Source organism: Pezoporus flaviventris, unplaced genomic scaffold (genome assembly GCF_033815535.1).
Source record: "Pezoporus flaviventris isolate CSIRO_AGI_PZ_B2104156 unplaced genomic scaffold, CSIRO_AGI_Pfla_v1 ptg000035l, whole genome shotgun sequence".
NCBI classification, from domain to species: Eukaryota; Metazoa; Chordata; class Aves; order Psittaciformes; family Psittacidae; genus Pezoporus; species Pezoporus flaviventris.
The window spans coordinates 6,630,072-6,655,926 of NW_026892583.1; the positions used below are offsets into that span (position 1 = coordinate 6,630,072).

At 36.1% G+C, this 25,855-nt stretch overlaps 1 protein-coding gene across 2 annotated transcripts in view; it reads right to left on the reverse strand.

Annotated features, from left to right (window-relative positions):
• UBR1 (ubiquitin protein ligase E3 component n-recognin 1) overlaps nucleotides 1–25,855 on the reverse strand; it is a 66,750-nt gene that overhangs the window by 22,653 nt on the left and 18,242 nt on the right. Inside the window, exons 5-28 of one of the 2 annotated variants that reach the window (XM_061462409.1) lie at nucleotides 22,477–22,607; nucleotides 20,963–21,101; nucleotides 19,408–19,470; nucleotides 19,118–19,241; nucleotides 16,453–16,560; nucleotides 15,924–16,012; nucleotides 14,395–14,493; nucleotides 13,577–13,734; nucleotides 12,865–12,964; nucleotides 12,433–12,561; nucleotides 11,460–11,640; nucleotides 10,535–10,596; nucleotides 9,776–9,886; nucleotides 9,053–9,118; nucleotides 8,774–8,875; nucleotides 8,109–8,172; nucleotides 7,592–7,716; nucleotides 6,604–6,656; nucleotides 5,668–5,770; nucleotides 5,116–5,164; nucleotides 4,797–4,951; nucleotides 3,251–3,350; nucleotides 1,963–2,072; nucleotides 1,368–1,457 (exon numbers count right to left, since the gene is read on the reverse strand). In XM_061462409.1, the coding sequence (XP_061318393.1) occupies nucleotides 1,368–1,457; nucleotides 1,963–2,072; nucleotides 3,251–3,350; nucleotides 4,797–4,951; nucleotides 5,116–5,164; nucleotides 5,668–5,770; nucleotides 6,604–6,656; nucleotides 7,592–7,716; nucleotides 8,109–8,172; nucleotides 8,774–8,875; nucleotides 9,053–9,118; nucleotides 9,776–9,886; nucleotides 10,535–10,596; nucleotides 11,460–11,640; nucleotides 12,433–12,561; nucleotides 12,865–12,964; nucleotides 13,577–13,734; nucleotides 14,395–14,493; nucleotides 15,924–16,012; nucleotides 16,453–16,560; nucleotides 19,118–19,241; nucleotides 19,408–19,470; nucleotides 20,963–21,101; nucleotides 22,477–22,607 (2,511 nt within the window). Of the gene's footprint in view, nucleotides 1–1,367; nucleotides 1,458–1,962; nucleotides 2,073–3,250; nucleotides 3,351–4,796; nucleotides 4,952–5,115; nucleotides 5,165–5,667; nucleotides 5,771–6,603; nucleotides 6,657–7,591; nucleotides 7,717–8,108; nucleotides 8,173–8,773; nucleotides 8,876–9,052; nucleotides 9,119–9,775; nucleotides 9,887–10,534; nucleotides 10,597–11,459; nucleotides 11,641–12,432; nucleotides 12,562–12,864; nucleotides 12,965–13,576; nucleotides 13,735–14,394; nucleotides 14,494–15,923; nucleotides 16,013–16,452; nucleotides 16,561–19,117; nucleotides 19,242–19,407; nucleotides 19,471–20,962; nucleotides 21,105–22,476; nucleotides 22,608–25,855 lie in introns of both variants that reach the window. The other variant, XM_061462408.1, reaches the window with a different exon arrangement.

The following is a 25,855-nucleotide window of genomic DNA, read 5'->3' on the forward strand; positions in this document are numbered from 1 at the left end:
TCAGAAGAAAGATTTTGAGAGGTACACAAAAGGTCACTAGTACAGTCCCTTGCCCAAAGACAGGATCAATAAATAATACCTGATCCATTTTAGTTGTTTGTCATGCTAAGAAACTTCAGTGAGGCGAACATCACAAGACTCCTCCAGAGGTGTTATTCTCCCCATAAGCGAAACCCCTTACAGAAATTCAAGAACATTTTACCTTGAACTGTCTATGAATGACACAGCAAACACACTGTTCCTACATTTTTGTGGCAACATTTTATGCATCTGTGGATTGTACTTTCCTCAATTCTTTATTATAGATTGGAAAACCATTCTTCTCCCAGTGTATATCCTCATTATAATGTTTTCAAAAGCTAAAAAATATTTCTGTACTTTGGAAATGTAGAATTAAAAAACACAGGGATGAATTAAAATATAGAACCTAACTCCTCTTATTCAATTATGTAAGGCACAAATTCAACATTCTGTACATTACTTCTGTTCACAATACCATTGCTTTTTGAGGAAATCAAACACCAAATTGCCCCACAAGCAGTGAAACTGCAAGAGTCTCATTTTTTACAGTGACTTTTGCATTTTGCTCCCATACCTTACCAGGTAAAAAATGACACCTTTCTCAAAAAAGAAGCACAGCATATGCTGTCGTAAGTTTAGAGCTACACATATGACTAGCCAAGTGATTGTTTGCCAGCAAGCTGTTGCCAAACATAATGTGTAAGAGCAAACCTGCCTAAGTTAGGCTGGATTCTTTTTTTCTATTCAGCTGCCAATTTAAAAAAAATAAAAATAAACCCACAAAAACAAAAACCCAAAGCCACTGCTCAAGGCACTGCTATAATCTTTGAAATCCCCATATCCCTGCATCAGTTGACCACTGGATTCAAAAGTTATTCTGAGGACAGGGAATACAGACTGATACACAGATGGAATAATCACCTCAGCCTTATGTCTTTATACGATCAAAGTAAAGCAGATTAACCCCTTGGTAAGTCACATAAATTGCAAGACATCATTTTAAGTGGATTTGCATTTCTTACTACCCCACAGTGACAACCTAACAGAAAAGTGGTCAAACCACGAAGATAAGAAATCAACACTAATTACTTAGTAACCCCCCTTGGTTGTTTCACTTTACTCAGAAGTACAAACAGAACCACATTAGCTGCTGAGAATTCAATGAAACATGCTTACCATGAATTTATTTAAAATATTGATCTTAGAATCTAAATCGGATGCATAGGCAATATCAGAAATTAATATTTTTTTTAAATCTCATTTTAGGTAAAAAATTAAGTACCTTTTTCAAAACAGTCATTTAAAACATTAAATACAAGGCTTCTATTGAACTTTTTTTTTATTACCTCATCACCTTTCACAGTTTCTGATCCTGATGTAGCTGCTACTGTCGTCAAACTAGATTTTTCTCTCAATCTTTTCACTGTGTCAAACATCTAGGAATAGAGATTACATGTCAAAACTAAAATGCAACTTAGCTCTTATTACAAGTTAGACAGGATTAAACATATTTACTTTCACGCAGTTTTCAGATTTTTAAATGGATGAAACCAACCGCCAAACATCTAAATAACAAAAACATCTGAGACAATATGTGCATTCCTGTAACACTGCTGTGTTTATCCTAAACCTGATGAGCACAGCTCAGTATGAAAGTTTTCCAGTCTTCCAGCACTAATATTGCTAAGCAGCTAAAGCAGCTGCACATAAGAACGGACAGGAGAGATATGGATCATCCTATGGAAATAAGTCACTAAAATCATGCAAACCCATACACATCCAGAAGAGAAAGCTTTCCAGTATATGCCCAGGTAGTTAAAACTGAACTTTCAGTTTTCATTTACTGCCTTCTCCAGCTATCCTTAATAAGCATCATAATATCTTTCATAAAAGCTTTCTAAATTACTAAACTCATGTAATATTTATCTCCCCCTTGTGTACCTGCAGTATCCAATTGACTGTGTCCTTCTGAGCCTCTAACTGAGGAGCTCTTTTTAATCTTTCCAGAAGCATTAACACACTCACAGCATTTAAGGCAGAACTTCCCATTCCTTTACAAAGGAGAGAACAATAGAAAAGCATGGGTCTTCAGAGGAAGAAGAGAAAACACCAACATTTTAATGTATTTACAACCATGTACATGCCTTAAAATACTGCTAACTGTAACACAACCTGTGTAGTTACATTTCTGGTTTAATTTCACCTGTTCATTCCTGTTAAATGTAGTATAACCTCTCCCTCCTGTCGATCAGTATTTTTGCTACTGCCAAGAGCAGAAGTACAGACAAAACCAGAACAGCCTTTTGCTCCAACAAGAAGCAGTAAAGCTCTTGTAGCTTACTTAAGTTTGCTAACAGCAAAGTGTGCACAAGTTTATTTCTACTAAAATATATGTATATATATATAACTAATCATTTGCTTCCTCACACCTTGGTAAAAATTCATAACATTCTAGGCCACTAACACAAAGCACGCTTTAAAATTGAGACAGTTCTTATCTCTGCTTCATCTCTCAAATCACACATCTGTTCAGCTTGATAATGGATTTATTTTTTAAATTTCTTTTTGGATTTATTATTTTGGATTATTTAGATTATTTTGGATTTATTTTTTTTATTTTAGCCTTACACAGTGAAGCAGAAACTCTAGATAAGCTTGAAGTTTATTTAGAAAATGTAGATCCCAACTCCCACTGACTAGTCTTGAATGTACGCTTAGGAAGTGTTCTGTAAGGATTTAGGGGTGAAAAAAAGCAGACTTCACAGCCACTAAGTTTCGCTTCTATTATCACTACCATAGTAAGAGACTTTAACTTGCAGATAAATCAATAATTGCACATTTCAGGAGTACAAAAGGTGGAGGCAGATCATTTAAATCCACTGTCATTTTTCAAGGAGTTCTTAGTTTCCATTTCAACAATATTGTTGCAAAAGAAGAACCATTTTCTAATACTAGAATTACTTTCCCATTTCTTTCCCAGGAAAGGCAGCAAATCTCCTCTTCAATGTATCTGGCAACTGCGAACAAAGGAAGCTAGCCCAAACATGGTTTCTTGATTATTTAAAATAAAATAAAGTAATAAATCTTTTAGCAGTTTTAAATTCTACAGCAAAAAGTAAACCCTTTCTGACTAAAAAAATCACTGAATGCTTTCTTCTAGTTTATTTTTATCCTTACAAAATCAACTTAGCCTAATTTACTTTGCCCTTTCGAAGAAAAGAAAACATACGTGTTGCTTTATGATAAAAATCAAAGGTTACTTCTTCTTCTGGAGACTTCTGTAACTGCTGTTTCTCTTCTAGCAACCCTAAACAAAGGAGATGAAGTACCTAAAAAAGGGGGAAAAAATAGTAAATTTTATTCACTGTTTAAAAGTCTGAAAAATTGGCATTAAAACATAATGATGTTTATGTACTATATACTGAATGTATCCATGATAAAACAACAGAAATGAGAAAAAGTACAGATATTGCACCTGAAAATTAAAATAACAATGTACAATATCATTTCCCTGCATTTTTCTGCGCCACGACTCTGCTCTCATGAGCACTCCCACTTGGGAGTACTATGTGCATTTCTGGTGTCCTCAACATAAGCAGGACATGGAGCTGTTGAAGCAAGTCCAGAGAAGGGCCACAAGGATTATAATGGGGCTGGAGCACCTCCTGTACAAAGACAGGCAGAGAATAGTGGGGCTGTTCAACCTGGAGAATAAAAGGCTGTGTGGAGACCTCAAAGAAGCCTTCCAATATCTGAAGGGCATACAAGGATGCCAGACAGGGACTCTTCATCAGGGACTACAGAAGGTCATGCGCATTCAAACTTAAACAGCGGAAGTTTAGATTGGATATAAGGAAGAAGTTCTTTACTGTGAGGGTGGTGAGGCACTGGAACAGGTTGTCCAAAAAAGTGGTAAATGCTCCAACCTGGCAGCATTCAAGACCAGGTTGGACAGAGCCTTGGGAGACATGGTTTAGTGTGAGGTGTCCCTGCTCATGGCATGGGGGCTGGAACTAGATGATCTTAAGGTCCTTTCGAACCCTAACTATTCTATGATTCTATATTACTTGCATTAAAATCAAAAAAGTTACACACACTTTATATTAGTAGCATATTAATCTTGTCATTTTGCTGGTACAAATCTATGAATATTTAGTTAAATCCATAACCCAAAGACTAGCAGGTAAGGCATTTATTAATCTATGCACTGTAACAAAACATTAATTCAACCAGTCTGTAAATTCAGATTCTAATCCTACAAATATTTAGAAACAAACAAACAACAACTTAAATAATGTCAGTAATTCCTTTGTGTGTTTTGTTTGTTTTTTTTCCTAAATCAAAGTCACTGTGCTAAAATTAAATGTTAAATCATATTACTTAATGACTGAGGCCCCAAAGACATTTCCGTATTTGGAGACTGCAGCTTACTCCAATTTCTTTAAGATGACCAAAGGCTTACTTATTTGCACATGAAGTTTCAAGAAAAAGATGCACAAGGAGAATTACATATTGAAACACCCTCACTGATGAGGCAACACAGGGGGGAAAGCAAGACAGAAAACTAAAGAGTTTAATACTATTATGTTTCACATTTTTATTTTACCATGGAGATAAATAATTAGAAATATTTCTTTTGTCAGTAAGATATGTAAAAACGGGGTAAATTCTTATAATTCAAAATTGAAGTTTATCTTTACACTTTTTGATCTTATCATAAGCAGCTAACATGCTCTGCACAGGAATAATCATAGGAAGACTAAAGTTAACCATACCATTTGGATCATAGCTTCAGTCCACAAGTGGATTTCTAGTTCTACTGCTCTCTGAAGAATGGTCCGCAGTATATGCATCATAACATCACAGTTCAGAATCCTCACCACGTTGCTGAAGGCAGGACTGAAGTCTGGAGGAGGAGGGGGTGGCAATGCTGGAAAGCAGAGATGAACAAATATATTAAACTGGCATCTCAAAGATTGCAGGTTAGGAGTAGAGAGCACAAGACATCCCGCAAACTCATTTTATGTGCACTACATGCACTACTGAATTATCACATTTGTTGATTTCAAATTCAACTCAATTTCAAATTCTTACCTTCATCCTTGTTTTCTTGCTTTCTTCTTTTCTTTTGTGTATGTTCAGCCTACAGAAAAAGTAGTAGTGTTACATCAGCATTTCTACAGAAGTATATAATGAAACAATGAGAAACTACAAATGAGAAGTGTGGCATGATATGTAATCAATACATGGTTGTGTAACTAGAATCTTGTCTGAAATCTGCTTAGCACTATGCATTTGGCATTTCAGTTTGTAGTAGAGATAAATAAATGGACATACTTGCTTCCTCAATAAGATCCATAGAAGCAAAGTTTGGGGATTTCCAGTTCCAAAATAATTCTTATATTTTGTTCTTAGCATTAGCAGAGTTAATACAGAGAGCACCATAGAGAAAATACTAACACAAACCATACCATGTCAATTTGTACTAGCAGTCTTCATTAGAAATTTAGTTTTGAAGTTAGCTGCATATACTCTTCACTGACTCAATTTCTTTATATTCCATTAATTCCTTTGATTCGGCAAAGATCTTTAAATATTGACATGTACTATTTTTCAACCTTTGAGAGTGAATCTTACAGTGCTTACCTTGCTGTGCTGGGTCTTAGTATAATGATAAAAGAACATATTGAACTCCTTCAAGCATTCATCTTTCAGTTCATAAACTCCATGGCCAGACACACCTGGTTTCCTTACAGAGAAATATTTCATAATGTACATATCAATATTTATGTTCAGCACCTATTCGAATGTATGCAAACTAGTAACACATTTACCTGTCAGACCACTTTTTAACTCTATAGCTTAGAATTTCAGACATTGGACATTACTGTATAAAATTCATTACTTTCGTTAACCAAGGTACAAAATAAGTAATACAAACAACTACTTTCAAGCCAGTGAGATTTTCTTGAACCTTCCATATAATTCCCAAAGCAAAATTCCTAGGTACACCTATAGTTACTCTTGATTAAACATAAACAAGCAACCCACAAGGAATTTAAAATAAGGCATACTAATATAAGTAAAATGACAAGACGTTTTTGTGACTAAAATAGCATACATTTGAGCCATGTTTTTCCTTAACTGCTACAATTGATTGTTCTATGTTTGTATTTACTTGGTAGTTAATTTTATTTAACATCTATCTGAAAGCTACAGCAAATCAGCCATTAAATAACATCTAAACCAGTAATTATTTGGTGATTGCCAAAGGTACAATTAATGTTCCAAACCATCTCTGAAATATAATGAACTTTTGAATATTTTCCCATAATGATTTGAGATTACTAAACTCCTGAGATTTCTCAAACTGAATCTGAAGAAAGAAGGGGGCAAAAGGAGAGAAGATACAGCTTCAGAAATTCCATTACACTTTTCTTTCCTATATGAATTTAAAAGTATATTCCAAGACAGCAAAATATTAGCCGAAAAGAGACTGTGCAGCGCAGTGTTTAATAAATATAATCCAAGAGATCTCATTTCATGCTCAAGCTACCTAAAAAACAAATATTGAGAACTTACTTAAATGTAGCCACTTTATCAATTACGCTCTCCAAGCCGGTTTCATTGTTCTCCTGGTAAAAAATTTAGTTTGGGATAAATACACAATGACTCAAATGTCTTCAGTATTATGCTAGATGCAACAAAAATAGACATACAGACGTTTGGTTTATTAATGAATTAATATATTTTGCCCTCTATTACTCAGAAAGCAGATAATCATAATTGACAAGGAAGCACCAAAGACAGATAATACTTTCATTTAACCATGTAAAATTTTATTTACAACAGAGCTGATCTCCAGAAACAAAGCAGTGCCATACCCAGCCTCAGTGCAGGGAAAAATCAGTTTTAGCCTCTTGAATCAGTGAATGTGGATCACCCATTATTCGTTTCTGATAATATTCCAAGCTATTTAATTGCCAATAAAACTGAAGGGTTTTTTGCACTCATTGACAGCCCTGAAAACTTGCACATGCTATAACTTCTAATCTGCATCCCTCTCCTTTGCATGAATTTTAACAGTTGGAATAGAATCGCAGGGAAACCTGTGCTTTCAAACAGACCTGTACAATACTTGACTTCCAATACACCTGCCCAGGATTAAGTGATCAAAATTTACACAGTCAGATTTAGTGATGGTACACACAGGGCAGAATGGAATCCAGCTGCAGTCTTAAGAGGCCAAAAGATAAAATAATTTTAAAACTTTTCTTTTTGAATCTAGGAGAACTACACCTGAATATTCCAAAGCCTTCCACCTCTTCATCAAAACACACAACCACCACACAAGGCTTTTCAGATTACATCATACTTGCATCCATGACATTGACCTTTACATCAGTAAGGTGTGTAAGCTCCTTTGTCATGCTCTTTTGTAATTCTGAAACCAACATTTGTGCTTTATTATCAGAAATAAAACACTTCCATATAAGGATATGGAAGCCAAAGCAGAGAAAGACATAAGAAAAAGTAAATTAAGAAAAAAAGTAAATAAACCAGGACTCACATTTTCAGGCAAGGATTTGGTAATTGCACTATGAGCCATTGGTTCAATACATAACAGATGAATGATTTCTCTCATGATAACATCTTCTTTGGTCACATTACTCACTCCAGGCACGTATCTTTCCCCTACCAGAGTGAATCAAAAGGAGAAGAATGGCAAATATGACAGTTATAAAGCAATTCTGAATTTTGCACAGAAGTAAAGCTATTGTTGGGTTGTTTCATAGTATAAGTTTGCATTTCCCAGAAACTTAAGTGTCTGAGAGGAAAAGTGCCTTTTAGTATGGCTTCTGAACAAAATGGACTGAGACGGAGTTTCTCTTCATATTCTACTTTAATAGTCAATTATGACGTTATCTAACACTGTGCAACCCTTACTGCTCCCAGCTGACAAATACTTCAGTTACTAAGCCACCTATTTAAAATAGGATTTCTCCAAGAGTCTTCCCATACCATCTGTGTTAAAGTTATTAAACCTTTAATAATCCATTACTACAACAGATAAAAATAAAACTTACCCACAACATAAATGAGAATCTGTAGCATCTCTTCTATTAACACATTACATTGTTTGATCAAATCCTACAAGAATTAGAGAAATTAGTTAAAAAAGAGAAAAAAAGGAAGGAAAAATATGTCAAATGACACTGAGCTCAGCCTTCAGACGCACCACTTCACTGAAGCATTGTATAGTAAGAAGAAACATCCAGTCTAAGAACCTGGAAAAAAAACGCCTGTACTTGTAGGAGAGATGTTACTCTGCAGTTGAAGTGCAAGATTCACAAACAGAAAAAGAAGCAACAGCTCAAAATGTATCCCATATGAGGTGCTAAATGGAAGTTCAAGCCTCAATAAGCACAAGAAACCAAGAAACTTCCAGACAAAATAAGAACACATAAAACTACTTGAGACACAGAAATGCTATGGAGAAGTCATTTACATGGATTTGAAAGATGCCCTATGAAATAAAGGTCAAAGACAGCAAAACCTGTTTGCTAATTCTGAGTAAGCCTCTACAAAATCCAAACATAAAACCATTTATCTAACCAGTAGGTCATTTGTTAACTGACTTTCAGTGTGGCCATAAAAAAAAAAAAAAAAAAAAAAAAAAATCAGCATTTTGCGTTAAGGCTCCATAAACAAAAAGCAAAGAAATCAGTCCTCAGAAATACTTGCCACTTACTTGATTTTTGGTGGGCTTGATCTTTTTGAAAGCATCAGCAAGTTCATATCTCTGCAGTACCAGCAGGAGGAACTGGTTTGGATCCATAAGAGATGCACCTATCTATCAAAAAGCCCAAACTCATATGAACACCAGTTACCATCACAGTTCTTAATTTTTTATGAAAAATACTTTTACCAAAAAAAAATAAATATATATATATATATATATATATACACACACACATTTAATTAAAAGAAATTCCATGAGAAGTTGGAGTAAAAGAAGCAGTGACTATACCTGGAGCATGATGATGTCTTTATCATACATTTCTTCTCTGCATTTAACATCTTGATAATAGAATACCTGAGAAATAGGAAAACAAATTTTAAGTAGAGAAGGAATGCCCTACCAAATATGCACCAGTTAATGTCTGAGGCTTTTCAAAACCTTAAAACACTGGGAAGCCCTGTGTTTCTTACAAAACAGATATGTAGTTTGATGGAAATGAAAAATATTTTTTCACCTATCCAGGGAAAATCTATGCTGTACTTTTTCATAGCCCTCTAAGACAACATAATTCGAATGGCTGCTACCGATTAAAATCAAAACTTCCTCCTTCTCCCTACCCAGTTCTCAGCAAGACAATTCTACAGAGGACTACCAATATTTACTTTGATTTCAGCAAAAGGTCCTGTGATAAATTTACACAAAGAATGGCTGCTGTCAAAGGAAAAAAAAAAAAAGTGAAGCCAAAGCAGATGAAATACAAGTACTTAAAGGCAGTCTCTTCCTTTACACAGAAACAGCCATAAGAGATGAAAATACTTGCCTAATTTGGGGAGGAAAGCCATTGATGAAACTAGAAACAAACCCAAGTCATCTAAATTCCCACTGAGAAACTTCTCTTATTAGTGTAGGAGTGATCCCCATGACCTCTTTCTGCACTGGATGAGCATTACTAAGGAATACTTGCATTCACCATTAGGACATACTGACTACTGAATATTGTGGTGGTAGTACCTGGCTTATCAGGGAGAGCCCATTCCTTCTCCACATCTCTGCAGCAACCTGAGCAATCAAGACAAGACATCTCAAAGGATAATCTACTAGCAGCTCCACTTGGAATTCTTCCTAGAATTAAAGAAAATAAAGAATAAAATCTTTATTTCTTTAAAATCACTGAGTGTCAATGATCTTAAAAGTCTAAGTACTAATGAACAAAGACATTGTCACCTGCAAAATAACTTGTGTGCATGCCATAAAAGTTACTGGATATAGAATCATAGAATAGTTAAGGTTGGAAAGGACCTTAAGATCATCTAGTTCCACCCCCCCCTGCCATGGGCAGGGACACCTCACACTAAACCATGTCACCCAAAGCTCTGACAGCCTGGCCTTGGACACGGCCAAGGATGGAGCATTCACAACTTTCTTGGGCAAACCCATTCCAGTGCCTCACCACCCTCACAGCAGAGGACTTCTTCCTTATATCTAATCTAAACTTCCCCTGTTTAAGTTTTAACCCGTTACCCCTTGTCCTATCACTACAGTCCCTAATGAAGAGTCCCTCCCTAGCAGCCCTAGAGGCCGCCTTCACATACTGGAAGGCTGCTATGAGGTCTCCACATAGCCTTCTCTTCTCCAGGTTGAACAGCCCCAACTTTCTCAGCCTGTCTTATATAATCTTAGGTTATTTTCTTTACCACAGTATCAATCACCAGAAGCATTTGAGGTTGGAGGCAGGGAGGGTGGAGAAGAAAAGGAAAGAGAAAATCTTACAGGAGAAACAAACTCATGCAATCTTGAGATGGCTCCAGTCTTGCTTAATCGTACGTGAAGACCTACAAAACCAGTTGGAAAAGAAAAATAGATCAAAATCAGTACAGTTTTTCCTCCAATACATTCTAAGTATTGGCTAAAACATCTGCAACTCAGAAAATTACAGGAAAAAGAAGTCCAAGTTTAAGACAGATCATTTAAGATAGATAACCATCATAACAGTTTTTACCAGTCTTTCAACCCATCATATTATGAATGTATTAGTTTAATGAAATCATTAAAACCATTAAAATTGAGATACTAAATAGCATTAGCAAAAGCTTACATTAAATCATATGTCAGTAATAACTAGATTTCAACACTACAAGGTACCTTGGTATCAAATAATGTGATAAAGAACCTACAGCTTAATAATAGCATATGATTTCACTTGTACTCTACAGCAGCGATCACCACCACTGTGGTCCTTTGTATTCTGACTGGAAATCTCTCCTGGCATGCTGCAAACATGCCTTTCTGGAGGAGCATTTAAACAGTCCTAAGATATATGTGGCTGGAAAACAAATTCAAGATACTATAAAAAATAACATTCATTTAGACAAAAAAGGTAGAAACAGAACTACACAAATTCAAATAGTCCAGAAAAAACTGAAGAGCCATTAGAACATGAAACTTTTCCTTCTTGCCTTCCTTACTCTCTCCTGTTTAAAAAAAGTGTCCTCTAACCTCCATGGCAAACACTTTTTGAGAAAACCTTTCCCTTAATGGGACATCCAGGGAACAGGGTTGCCCGATCATAAGAATGTCAGAAAGTCAGAGAGCAAATGATCTATGAAACTTAATCTAAATGTTTTCTAGAGTAAAGAAAGAGATATGGATAATAAACATAATTCAAGCAGCAATTAAAGCAAAACACAGCACCTACCAGCAAGAGTCCTAGACAGTGGTAAATGTATGCTGACAGGATCTGCAGACACTCTGTAGGGTCTGCTCTCTAGAGTGTGGCCACACAAGTGAAACACTGTCTTTTCCCGTGAACGGCCATTTGTGCTGCACCTCATCACAGCTTTATGACATTCTCTGTAGGCCCTGAGCAACAGCTCTTCCTGGAATTTAAAATAAATGCAAGGTGTTATATTGAAAAAATCATATATATGCACTAAAACTCCTCACTTGTTTTTTTCTGATGGCATAAACAGTTACAAAAAATCTACAATATAACGAATTACTACTCTGTTTCTTAATACAGAGAAGCACTGGACTGGAGCAGTGGAGTATCCATTAAAATTAACCGAGCATAATGCTTTTGTTCAAGAAAGCTGCTCTAAAAATCTATTTACTTAATTAAGCTGCAGTATTTTAACACTTTGCACCCCAAATTCCATCAAGAAGCTACTGTACTGCTATAGTTCTTCCTTTCTCTCATAGTGGGAAAAACCAAAACAACCCACTTCAAAATATCTTTAACAAACTGTACAATTTCTTCCCCCAGCACAGAGATGAGCTCCAGCACTGATTAAGAGAACTTACAGTGCAATTACCCATCTGTGCAGTTTCTGAAGTCCACTTCTGCAATTAAAAATTAACATCATATGCTCCAAAACTCAAACTTGACAGTGACACTGTGAACCTAATTCTCAGAATCTTGAATTATGGGAAGTATTTTCTCTTTACGATTTGCCTGGCACCCTGTGCAGCTTTGTCAGCTAGAGGAATATAACCTTCTGAGATCCCTTCTCTCTTTGTCACACTGCAGAATAATTCTTTCAGACTCATTTTTTGTGGAGATTTGTACTGAACAATACTGAGATTCTTTAAAAAGCTGCTATTTAAAAAAGCACTCAGGAATATTCACAGAAGGCATGCATTTAAGAATCCCAGACAATTGATATACTTACGTCACAGGCACACCACTCCTGGAACATCAAAAGAATGTTCTTGAGCTGCATCTGTATAGCAATAGCTGCTTCCCAGTCAGGGTCCACCTCAACGTGCTGACCAATCTCTCTTTTTATCTCTTCCATTCCCTGAAATGGAGATGTCATAAAATACTCAAGCTATATCAGTGATCAAAGGCTTAAACCAACACATAATCCCATAAATAAATGGTAAAGTATAGGCTGTTCAGGTACATGTAGCTAAAATTGATGAATATTAATTCTACAAAGTAAACATTGCCTTTTCGCCCACCCAAGAGAGAGACTAAAGCATTTGTCATAAGTACGTGATTATAGTCCTTATTATTGCTATGGACAAAGAGATGAGCAAAAGAAATGCTGCCATTTCTTTATAACAGCATATTAGAAAGAAATAATTTAAATGTGTTGTACCTGCATGCAAGCTAGAATCCTTAGGAAAGAAACAAATCCATCTAAAAACCGCTCCCTCAGACGGTCTGTCCATAAAGTGGGCTTGCTGACTAAGACATACCTGTCCCCAAAGAAAACATTATCATCTTTTGCTCAGAGTTATCTTCTGCTTATGCTTGTATTTAAAGTATTCTTTGTATTAAAATAATCAACTGCATCATCACATTACATCACCCTCTCCGTCACAAACTCCTTTTAAAATATCCACCACACACCAGAGTTGCTTGGTGCCACTCCGTTATTTGAAACTAACGGATTTTTTAATTCCAAGCTATTTGGGGTTATTTGCTTTTACATTATTCAGTTTATTAATGTAATTTGGGACTTCTAAGAGTGGACAATGCTATGCAGATGAGGATTATACAGCTTTCCCAGAATGATAATGAATAGAAACCAAATTTCCGATGCAGTCTTAGAGAAGATATGTTTTGTTGATTAAAGCAATTGTTACACAGAGTGATATCAGTGAAAACATCAAACATTTTCTTTATAGAATATAATTATGGTATTTAAATATTTTAAGTTTCCACAAAAATATAACATTAAAGCTTTATGTGTGTTTTTTGAGGGGTTTGGTTTGAGGTTTGTCTTTAAAGTGGTTTTACCATCAAATTCCTGAATTGAAACACCTCATCCTATCATTTATTCTTTAAGAACTGCTCTAGCTTCTCACCTGAGGTCATATATTATTGCATATACCCGGTTCAGTTTGTCCTGACTGTAATCTTGGAAGTTGAACTTGTCATTTTTGTCTAGGTACTCTGGAAGCACTTCTAGGAGTGTCTCTGCAATGGTTGTGATTACATTTTGCTCTTCAATAAGATGTCGGGCCTGCAAGAAGAACATTTAAAATTTTTTTTCCTATTTTTGTTGAAGAGAACTGTCAATTTTTTTTATTTTAATCCAGTCTTTTTATTAGAAATTATTTCAAGCATTTGTAAAGAGTCCAAGCTACAAAAACTTCCATGGTATTCTTTATGAATGCAGCTTCTATCAACTTAGCATGTTTGTACTCTGACAGCTTCAATGTAACAGACATGCTAATTTTTTCTAGAAAGATCACGTAAAAAAGGACTTTTACGTCAGTATTTCAGGCAAGAAACACATAACCTTTAAAACCTACAGGTATAATTCCCTCCCCCACAGGATTTAACATATTTCACCCCCACAAAGACATTTAACCATTTTCTTTGTCCTCTCCCCCCATGTTTTTATTGTTCTCTAAGAAGGTAAATGTGAACGGTAAATGGAGAGTTAATGCAGAGAATGATGCTGCCTAAAACTGACTTGCATTCTCGGTACCTTCTGCAATGGATTTCCACATAAACTCCAGCACCTGCTTACATACTGGCTTTAATAAATCCCAAAATGATTCGTTTTCAACTCAGCAATGCATAAAGCCTCTCTGCCAATACAGCAGTCTGCAAAGGTGGTGCAGCTAGCAATTCTCACATTTATTTCACATTTCTAGCAAACACAGGCTGTACGTACCAGAGTGGGTACAGTGAACATCTGAACAGAGAGCGCTGTCACAGAGAGAACTCTGTCATGATCATCACTGATGTATTCTTTTTGCAATGCCTTGTAATACTAGAAAGAGAACAATGGGAAAATACAGTGAGTACGACAAGTGTTAGTTAAAAACGCTTATTTTTATTTGCAAGAATTGTATGCCAACGTCCTTGTTGGTCAATGAGAAAATGAACACGAGCAGGCAGTGTGCTTGCAGCCCAGAAAGTCAACCATATCCTGGGCTGCATCAAAAGGAGCATGACCAGCAGGTCCAAGGAGGCGATCCTGCCCCTCTACTCTGCTCTCGTGAGACCTCACTTGGAGTATTGTGTGCAGTTCTGGTGTCCTCAACATAAAAAGGACATGGAACTGTTAGAACAAGCCCAGAAGAGGGCCACGAGGATGATCAGGGAACTGGAGCACCTCCCATATGAAGACAGGCTGAGAAAGTTGGGGCTGTTCAGCCTGGAGAAGAGAAGGCTGCATGGAGACCTCATAGCAGCCTTCCAGTATCTGAAGGGGGCCTATAGGGATGCTGGGGAGGGACTCTTCATTAGGGACTGGAGTGACAGGACAAGGGGTAACAGGTTAAAACTTAAACAGATGAAGTTTAGATTGGATATAAGGAAGAAATTCTGGAATGGGTTGCCTAGGGAGGTTGTGAGTGCTCCATCCCTGGTGGAGTTCAAAGCCAGGTTTGACAAAGCCTTGGGTGATATGATTTAGTGTGAGGTGTCCCTGCCCATGGCAGGGGGGTTGGAACTAGATGATCTTAAGGTCCTTTCCAGCCCTAACTATTCTATGATTCTATGATTCTTCCTTTCTAATAGAAGGAGGTCAAACGAAAATGGCACAATGTCCTGAATGCACCAAAACAATTAAATATGTGCCCCGCTGCCTTAATACTGAAGATAAGCACAAGTTTAACTGTTCTGCCAGACTGGAACCAAAATACTATTCCGCCTACAACCATCTTCCCCAATGAAAGAATTAGAAATCTGAAAAAAGGGCTGGTAGCGACATTAACTTAAAACAAGTCTTCCTCCTGCAGTAAGCTGCATGGAAAGTTATTTACAGCTGTTTAGAAAAGGTGTACATTGACTAATGTTACGCCTTTGATTGCTTTCTTTCGGTCCAGAGAAAATCATGAAGTATCAGTGACCTTTATCAGGATTAAAGTATCTCACCCTAAAACAGAAAACACTTGGTCTTACATTTTGACTATTTCTTAACTACTGTATCTGTATTTTAAAAAGAAAGATTGGTTTCAGTTCATCTGCAATTTCAAAAGATAGACAATACTAACAACACTGCATTCAAAATTAGCATAAATACCTACATGATTATAAAGAATGAACCAATAACGCTGAAATTAACACACTCAATTAAAAGCTGAACAAGTTGCAGCTTGTTGATAATCCATTACTTATGCTAAAACACTTTCAGATTTGGGGGAAATTTTACGAAGTTAATAAAACTCATAACATAAGAAACAAATAACCACTGACCTTCACAAATTCCACAGCGAAAAGTTTTTTGTATTCCATTTCCATGAAAAAGCTACTGAAGATAAGTTCATGAATAACCTTCCTTGCCCCTGTGAAGAGCCAACACAGTGCACATCACTTTATTGTACCATGATGTAGATTATTGTAGAAAAGAGAAACAGATTATTAAATTAAAAATCATTAAAAGCCTTGAAATTGTTACAAAGTATAGTAACTATGCTATTAATACTTTTTTCTATTTTTAACCTTTACTGGTATGTATTTAAAACACAGGGTAAGCATCAATTCACTCACAGTCAGGCTACATCTTGTGAAAAGCTTCAAAATACATAAAGCAAGAAAAATTAGAGGCAAATACACACCCAAAATATCAATCATCTCAGACAAAAATAAAGGCTGTATTAGAACCATAATATAAAAACTATGAAGAAATGTAACTCTACCTACATAGCACTAATTTGCTTTTACATCTTTGTTGCTTGAAAAATTAATTTGCCTCTTCAGTTAATAGCAACATGGATACACAAACCTTTATGAAGTTTTGCATCCCACAGCATCAACTTGCTTATGAAGCATGGCTTTTCAGACCCAGCTTCTTCTTCGAGACATATCTGACAAAAGATCTGGCGAAAGCCACCTATAGGGATAAAACTATTCATTATTGAAGCATTCTTGTACAAATGAAGTTATAAGAGCCACCAGAATGAGAACTACAGAAATCTGTTCTTTAAAAATAAGAAACCAAAGCAGGCACATCATTATGAATTATTTTTTAACAGTATTTTTTCTCAGTGAATGTATACCCACATACTCTCTAATTTCTTACTATTATTCTTACATACTTTATTTAATAATACAGTGATGCAGAAAAGTATTTTAAAATGAAAAGCATTTAGACAGCTTTGCAAAGCAAACCCAGAAGAAGAGTTTACTATGTCAGCACAGAAATGCACAGGCTAGGCAAGTGTATGCTTTGTCCTGCTTTGGGCCCTGAAAGTCACTCTTTTGCAGTACTTCAGAGCATATTTTTTACATTTTCTTGAACCTATCAGTAAATAAAAGTATTTGCTGAAGCAGTTTTGGGGATCAACATATCAGAATCACACACTGGTTACTAACTTTCAGAAATAAGCTCTTACATTACTAATTCCACTGGAACACTGCTGTTCCATGAATCAAGCTCCTGACAACCTGGAAATAAACAGTATTGAATTCTTCCCGATCCAAGTTCTACCACTTGAAGCAAAACCAGGAAAAAGAACAGGAATCACCAGACCACAAAAACATTTCAGCTGAGTACAGAACATCAGGCTCTTTAAGGCATCTACACATATAATCCAGAAGAACAAGGACAGGAACCAGATTTCAATCTGTGTTCCTTAAGGCTCTCATAAAACATATTAAAGGATCAGTTAATCTGTAACAATTTCCTAGCCCAAAATGCTACACCCAACAAGGGAGACTCCTCTTTTAGTTTTACCTTATCTAATCAGATAAAAAGGTAATGCTTAAAAAACTAAAATTTAGGGGATTTGTGGGGGCACTGACACTGGCTTGTCCATATTCACACAGAGACAACAGCTGAATAATCAGCTGTCAGCTACTGTTTAAAGTAATCTCATAAAAATCAACATTTCACTGGAAACCATGAAGTAAACTACATGGTCAAAAAAATTGTACCAATTAAAAGAACTGTCTGAGGAACTCAAGGGTAGAAGATCATTAATTAAATGAATACAAAGTTGAAAAGAACAGAAAGCTAAAATTTGTAAGATACTGTAAAGAACTACAAAAAGGTACAATGTAAGCCAAGGGAAAGACTGGAAAGTAAACGTTCAGGGAAAAAAAGAAATTCACTTTATTATGCAAGCTACAAAAGAGGCTAAAGCAGACTATCAGATTTACCCTATCAAAAAGGAAGACAAGCAGTGAGTTTGATCTATGCATATTTGTACCATGAAAAGAAATTTTACCATGGCTTTAGTTTGGCAAAACATAGGAATGACAAACAGAAATCCAAATTTGATTCAGAAGTCTTCTTTACAACCATAAGCATCAAACACCACAATAATGTTTGAAAGCTTAAAATAGACATTGCTGTAGGCTTAAATTTTAAACTAACAATAGTGCGTGTGCCTTTAACATAGTAGAATAGACCAAACTGTTCTAACTTACTAAGAGAGAAAGGAGTGTTCAGCTGATAGGGAAGGAACATCATGGGACTGATAACAACTAAGGAGACAGTAAATAAGACCAAGGATGCCAGCCTTCAAGATAGCAGAGTGGCGCCCAACACAGAGCGAGACTGGAACAGAACAGAAGCAAGGACATACCAACTGCTAACTCAGCACTAGGACCCTGTGAGCATGCACAAGCACTGAGGTCATTCAGTAAACACAGTGAGGAAGACTACCAGCGATCACTGTCATAGAAAGACAGAAATTGTAGGTTATGACCTGGAGCTTCCAGTCACTACCAGTGACCACCAGAGACCCGCACTCAGCAAGAAAGTGCAGGCTTAATTAGGACGCAAATATTATAGTTAGTTCCTGGAAACTCTGTAAATACACATGAGTATGCTAAATATATAGCTGCTGACAGGAAGTAATGGGCGCGCTCACCTTTGCGAAGCTATTCGCGTGTGCATCCAGCACTGCAATAAAGAATGCTGCTGTCTAAAACTCAGAACTGAGTCTTCTAGAGTTTCTTCAACCAACTTTTACAGTAACACTACTGTGCAAACTTCCAAATTAAGGCTTTTGTTTTCTTGGTTTACTGACACTGTTGATTAATCACTGCTATCAAACATTAAGCAGAAATTAATTCAGGCAGAGGATATATGCTTCACTGATGGATATGTTCTGCAGCTTTCCACTAGCATTAAGGAAAACAAAGAAGTCACTGAAATAGGGCATGTGATGCTGAAACTAAGGATAATAAAACTTCTAGAAGAACAGACAGAGCTCAAGCAGGGAAAGACGTCTATTTTAGCAAGAAGGAGCAGAAAAGTACTGCTATTCATAACCACACTGATGAGTATAACCACTCATATTACTGTTTAATTTACTTAGGAGGAATATGAAAGTATTTTAATAAGAGAATATCATATATAACACTGCTAAAGATATTTTTGAGACAGTAAGTCATGCAAATAACAGCAAGGCATTATTGTAACAAAAATCAGCTATACTTACTTGAGTAGCTCATGAGTTTGTTCAGCCAAGAACCCAGGCGTAAGGCAAACTTCTGGTGAGCCGTAACATCAGCATGCAGAACCTCCACATGAAGTGGTCGCTGAGAAATGTTTTCAGAATGCCTCTAGGAGTCAGGTAAATATTAGCAGATATAAAATAAAGATAACATGAATCTTTATGTTTGTCTTCACCACCCATTACCTCACCCAAGCAAGAAATCAGTTTGACACTTTATTTCTGAAGATATCTCACTATACCAAATACGGAGGAAAAATATTTTAAGAAGTTACCTTGATTTTTTGTTTTGCTTCCTGACAAGAGGCATAATGTCCTGCCTTAACAGCCCTGCGACCCTGTTTAAAGGAAATATTGAGCATAAGACCAAAATAAAACAAAAGCAAAATATCACAAGCCTGGTCCTTTCTACGTTTTATATGTCAAAAGAGAAACAGGGACCAACATCACTCATGGTGCTTTTAGACATCCAGAAGCAAATCAGAATTAACAATTATCTTTAGGGAAAAAAAAAAAAAGATATTTTAAATTAACAACAGAACAAAAAAGTAAAGTCTAGTTATCAATATTATCAGTTAAGGAAAATTCATGTATATATTAAAACAGATGAGAGGGGATTCTGCAAAATACTTTAAATACAAACCACATCAACTTTCTTCCTAGCACAAAATACATTCATCCTGAATTGCTTTTCCACAGTCTTTCCTATTATTTCTTCTATGTATGAAATATCAGGGTATAAATGTGAGTTTGATAGCTCTTCCAGTAAAGCCCAGAACAGGTCCAACTTAGACTTCAAACTCCCCTCAAAGGAAACAGGAGGCATGGTTTCCTAAACAAGCTCTCCACACAGCAGAATTTCACACAAGAGAGAAAGTAGCTTTATGTAGTGTAACTATTATAATTAAACCAATATAACCTAGTTATGCACTGTTGAAGATGCTTAGTAAAATGAAAAGTCTGGTCAACTCTGGATCTGAAATTCAGGTTTCAATCAAAAGGAACCTTCATAATGAAACATTGAAAAGTTACTTTAAGTTCTGACACTGCTAACTAAATAAAACTACACTTTCATTACTGAACAAAAAGAAACAAAAATGAAAACACAGTTTTTACAGATTAAAAAGGGATTCTAATATTAATTTATATATATATACACACAACAAATACATACACAACTATAGAAAAACACATTAAGTTTTGTACTTTCATGAAGTGAAAAAAACATGGTTGCAGTTAAGATGATTCAAACACTGATCATGCTTTCCTCCCTAGTAGAAAATATAATTACATTACTGGTGTAAGGTCTTTACATGAGACATTATTGTGGAAAATAAAGTAGTAAAATTGTCAGCTTCACCCATATTCCTTGAAGGATTCTTCCTGGTTTCATTTGCTTAATTTGAAGTTTTAAGATTTTGAAACTAAGTCTGAGCCAAAATAAGAACTAACTCTTGCAAAATCTTAGGTACATTTCTAATGAAATGTAACTGAATATGCATATTGCTGAATTGTGTATTTTTCAGACAAATAAAATATTAACCTCAGTCATGAAAAAAAAAAAGGGCACAAAAATTATGCCAAACATGAACAGAGCAACTTCAGATAAATCAGCTTTTCCCTTTCTCAAGAAACTGGAGTTCTGTCCCAGAGAAAAAAAAATAACAGCTTAAAAACTTTCTTGAAGCAAGTGCTGATTGAGTCACTCTGCAACATTTCTCTCACCTCAAGCTCCAGCATCCCAACAACAAAGTTCTACAACCAAGAGACTATAGTAGCGCTTCTTCATGATTAAAGAGTGATTGTCTCCCATATCCAAAATGCACTAACCTCTTTATCTATGGCAGTAGTATGCAACTGGGCTTCACTGCGTTCGCAGCCAAGTGCCCTTTGCAGGCTATAGATGACATGATCATAAGAATGATGTTCATCATTGAATAGCACACAGTAGTAGCTGTCTACTTTCTCTCTACTGGAAAAAAACCAACAGATTATCATACAAATAAAAATAAAATTGTAAATAGTGTCCTATCCAATACAAGCAACAGCTCACTTGACAGCTTGAGAGAAATGTCAAATACAAAAAAATGGAAGAAAGCTAAGAATATTTTTCATGTTAAGGGCACTCCCCCTCTCCTATGTCAGAAAAAGACACAGAAACCATGCATCAAATACAAGAGATTTTAATCTGTTCTCTTTGGAAGGAAGTCACCTGTAACTATAACCCATCTTTCCTTCCTTGTTGAGGTAGTCATGATATGAGGGGCAGGCCTTTCTGACCTTGGCAATACCTCTGGCGTAGATGCACTGCCATCCACATCATTGACTGTCCTTCCACATCCAGAGGTCCTATTGTAGAGAGGCATCTAGGAGGCAAGGTGGGCAAGTAGAGTGTTCATCTGCCACCACAAATGTAGACTTGCCTCCATTTCCTCCTTCCTTTTAATCTACTGCCTTCAGCCTGGCAGGGGGAGGATACAGGATCTTGAGGTTTTTTTCTCAGGGAAGGCAGAGCATGGTGCCACCTGTCTCTTTCACAAACTTCCTGATGCTTCTTAACCTTCCTACTTCCTCTTGTGGCTCTGCCACCAGGCTGAGCAGATCATCCACCTGGTAACACCTCAAACAGCTGTTCTCAGTACTGCCATCTGTTACCAGTGAAAGGCTCTAGCACTCTATGCTGCCTGAGACCTGGATGGCTGTGTGTGGGAGCCCTGTCTGGGCTGCCACATCCATTCTGGTGAGTGCAGGGGATATAGCTTTCTGCCAGGTGGATACCATAGATAAACTCCTTCTGAGAGTGATGACCACCAACTGAACTCACGTCTTGAGCTGGTATGGTGAGTACACCCTTCCTGCACGCCCTGCCACACGAACTCCACACCATGCCCTGGCTGACCCACCACATTCTGATCACTAGCACTCCCTAAGCTGCTTTTTATAGGCATGGGGTGGTTGTGGTTGCTATGGCAATGCCCAGGCCTCATCAGCATCTCTAACAAGACCTGCCAGCTACTGGCAGGTCTCTCTACTGCCCTGGCATTTCCCTGTATCGGGAAACCCTACTTCTGCACCAAGACTTGCCACTCTGATGCAGATCAGGCCCACTTCAGAGCAGCTCCCCTCAGCGACTTAGAGAGCACAGTCACACACTACTTTACTTTTCCCATGAAGTATCAAAAGCTTTTCTCTATTTAACCATAGGTCAAAAATGCTACAGAAATGCTGTTTAAAGGGATTTGGGCAATAATATGCTTGCATATATGTAACAATAACACAGGCAAAATTATTACCAAGGTTTCTAATGCCTTAAAAGGAAACTTTTAGGACCACCCAACTCCTACCTAGTTGTGAGCTCCGGGGGCAGTTCCTTCTCTTCTTCCCATATAAGCATATCTACAATGTATTTTATCACAGAGGGAAATACCCTCCTAGAGTTCTCCATAATTTCTTCATTCAACTGACATTCAGAATTCTGTAAAAGAAGAGATATACTTACGGAAAGAAATTCTAGAAATGAAAAAAAAAGTTGTCAGAACACCTTATTACTGTATTTGTTTCAAGAAATTTGTCTTCTCATGATTTTCAAGTGAATTTATTTCACCTAATTTCTTGTCTTGAAAATTATTTCATCCCAAGGGCTGTCATTAGTATTCCAACAGTTCTACCTACCTTTTTTTCCTATTTTTTTTTGTTTGACACATCCAGTTTTTATCTAGGAATAGACCAGGTGAGGTGTCATTAAATGCAAAAGGAAACTTCAACTTTTTTTTAAACTTAAGAAAACTGGTTAACAGCTTCCTGTACACCTGAAGATATTGAAAGTTTGTTGTCCAGACCAAAATTCTTCCTCTGTATTTTTTGCTCTTCTGTGCAGGTATTACATCAAACATTTTGACACTCCTTGAACATCCAAGAAAATCTAATCTCCAAGAAAACCAAACTCTGATCTTTTCAGAGATCCCACCATAGACCTAAAAACCATTCAAAATATCCCTGTGAATGGACATATTTTCCATCCACCCAGATAAAGCTCATTAAGTGAATTGTCTACATCATATAACATTATTAATCTTTTCCATAAGCATTTGAGCAGGAGAGAAAATAAGGTTATAAGCAAAGAAATTATCAAATTTTCATTTCAGAATGAAGCAATCAATATTCAGGTACAAGACATAGATACATTGCAACATTTTGTTAAAAGAAAGTTTTAATCCAAAGGCCCTGATGACCCTTTCCATGTACCACCTTCCCTTCAGCATGTGCACATATAAATGGCATATAATATTATTGTTAATGCAACCAAATCCAATAATTTCATATACAAATAGAACACAGAAACACAGGCTTACATTTTCTAGAGTATTTACGCAAAGATTCCTATGATTTTAGGATCATCCAAACTGTCTACAAAATCTCAATATGTGTGTGCTTGCCAGAGCACGACAAGATGAGAAACAAAGATTCTTTCCAAGAATAAAGTTTTCACATGTGACTTTTAGTCCCAAAGTACTAAGAACACTCACCTCTGCAATGCACAATCTGGCATACATTAAATACAAAAGAACAGAAAGGGCAATGTGTTTAATATAGCTAAGAATCATGTTGATTGTTGGGTTGTTTTTGTTTTTTTTTTGGGGGGGGGGAGAATCAACTATAGTCACATTTATCCATTTATGAAGAAAACTATTTAAAAAAAAAAAAAAGGCAGCACCAAATAAAATCATATTGTGTCCATGACAGAACTGCTAAAAACATAGTGGAAAAGAAATAAAAATGCATGGTATGACCAATTGCTTCCAAAGCTCTGAACAATGTGACCTCATAAGCATTAGAAGAATAATCTGGATTCAAACATACAATCTAAAATGTCTGCCAATGAAATCACAGTCCCTAAATATCACTGTGTGTACATACATAATTTTGGATAAGCTTGTGGTAGATCTTGGTATTAAAGAATGTAAATGTCTGGGGTAATTACTATTTTCCCAGACTGGCAAAGCTATCATCACCTTAAAGTTTGAAGCAGAATGAAAAAAAAAGCAACAGTGCTACGAATAATCAAATTGAACTAAGTTGAAAATGTACTGATTTTTTTTTCCAGTATTTCCTTATAGTTTGGGTTTTTAAGTATTAACATATAATAACCAAATATGATAGAGCTGGAGGAAAAGAGAGCTGTGCATAGATACTCCAAACAAGAGCCTTGCAGTAAGACATGCTGCTCTCTTTCAGTCTGTAGAAGAAATCAAAGGAAACAACATCAAAGGATTTATAAACTATTAAAACTGGGAATTACTCATACAAGTAGCAAGAAGTTAAATGATGCAATGTGGCCTCCAACACTATCCACATTAACAGAAGTCACAGTAAAATGACATTAAAATACATCTAATTTAAATTGCAAGGGTAAAAATAAAATCGCCTGAGAACCATGCCCAAAAATGTGTAATTATTTAAGCTTCAGGTAAAGCTTCAAAAAACAAAACAGTGGAGGAATGAACAAAGTAGCTTAGATATCAAAGTTCAAAAATAACTAACAACCAATTCTTTATTTTTATTTTCTTTAAACAAATGTGGCAGTATTTTTATCCCATCTCAGACACAAATTCAGTAAGTTACCTGTTTTTAAGGATACATTTGGGCAAAAAGGTTTTTGTATTTCTGGCTTAGTGAAGATACTAATTTGGGATCAATTAGGGAATGGATGACTCCTAAAGGCCTGGAGTGCAGATTCTAAAAATGAAGGATTGCTTTTCTGAGCCCCATATTACATATATACCAACACATTTTGGAAATTGTAAATCTCCTCATAGTAAAATTCTTTTTGCTTTTTAACTAAGGTTTACTTAGGATGTTTGTAAGGATCCTGTATTTTACTAATACTTACTTGTTATTATCTCAGAAATGCTGAAAAAGTGGGTGCTTATCTTTAATGTTGTAGATTGAAACTCATCCTCTACTAACGACTCATTTTTAAAGAGAGGTTGCTCTGTAGATCACTTTAATCTACCTTTTAAAAATAGCAGCGAGTTCCTAAGCAAATTTTACCATATTCTGCATAGCAAACATAATGTACACATATCCCTCTTCTTATTTGCTCCTACCTGTTCAGAGAAAGCTTATAAACACCCTAACATGATATAGCCTCTTCATTTAGAGTAATTAAAGGAATACTGGTCAGGATCATCCAGAAAAGAATGCTTTTGTTTGACAAGCATGTGATAAACTCTTACACTACCAGAAAAAGTGGTGGAAAAGAAATAGGCAAGATGTTTGTTCAAATGCACTTTGCAACTTATTCCCTTGAATCAGCACTATATACTGAGAAAATTCTTACATTATGGATGTCCTTGATTCTCAAAACAGAGAATAAAGTGTGAGGCAATCCAAACATCCATGAGCCTCTTCATCATGAAAAACATCTGACAGACAAGTCTTTTATTAAAAAGGAAGATGGTCAAGCAATGCAATCTGTTAAATAGTTACGTATAGCATATATTAATGTACTGATGCATTTCGTTATTCTAGTGGTTGTACTTCTGCTCTTTACTAGAGAGTCTACAGGAGCTGACTGCATAATAACTATATATACTGGCAACAAAAAACTACTATAATAGTAACTCTTCTTCAAATCCGAATAATTGTCTGATTATATGTTTTCTAGCATTCATGACTCTCAGGTAACATTCATTGTAGGAGTATGTTCCAGTTTATGTGACA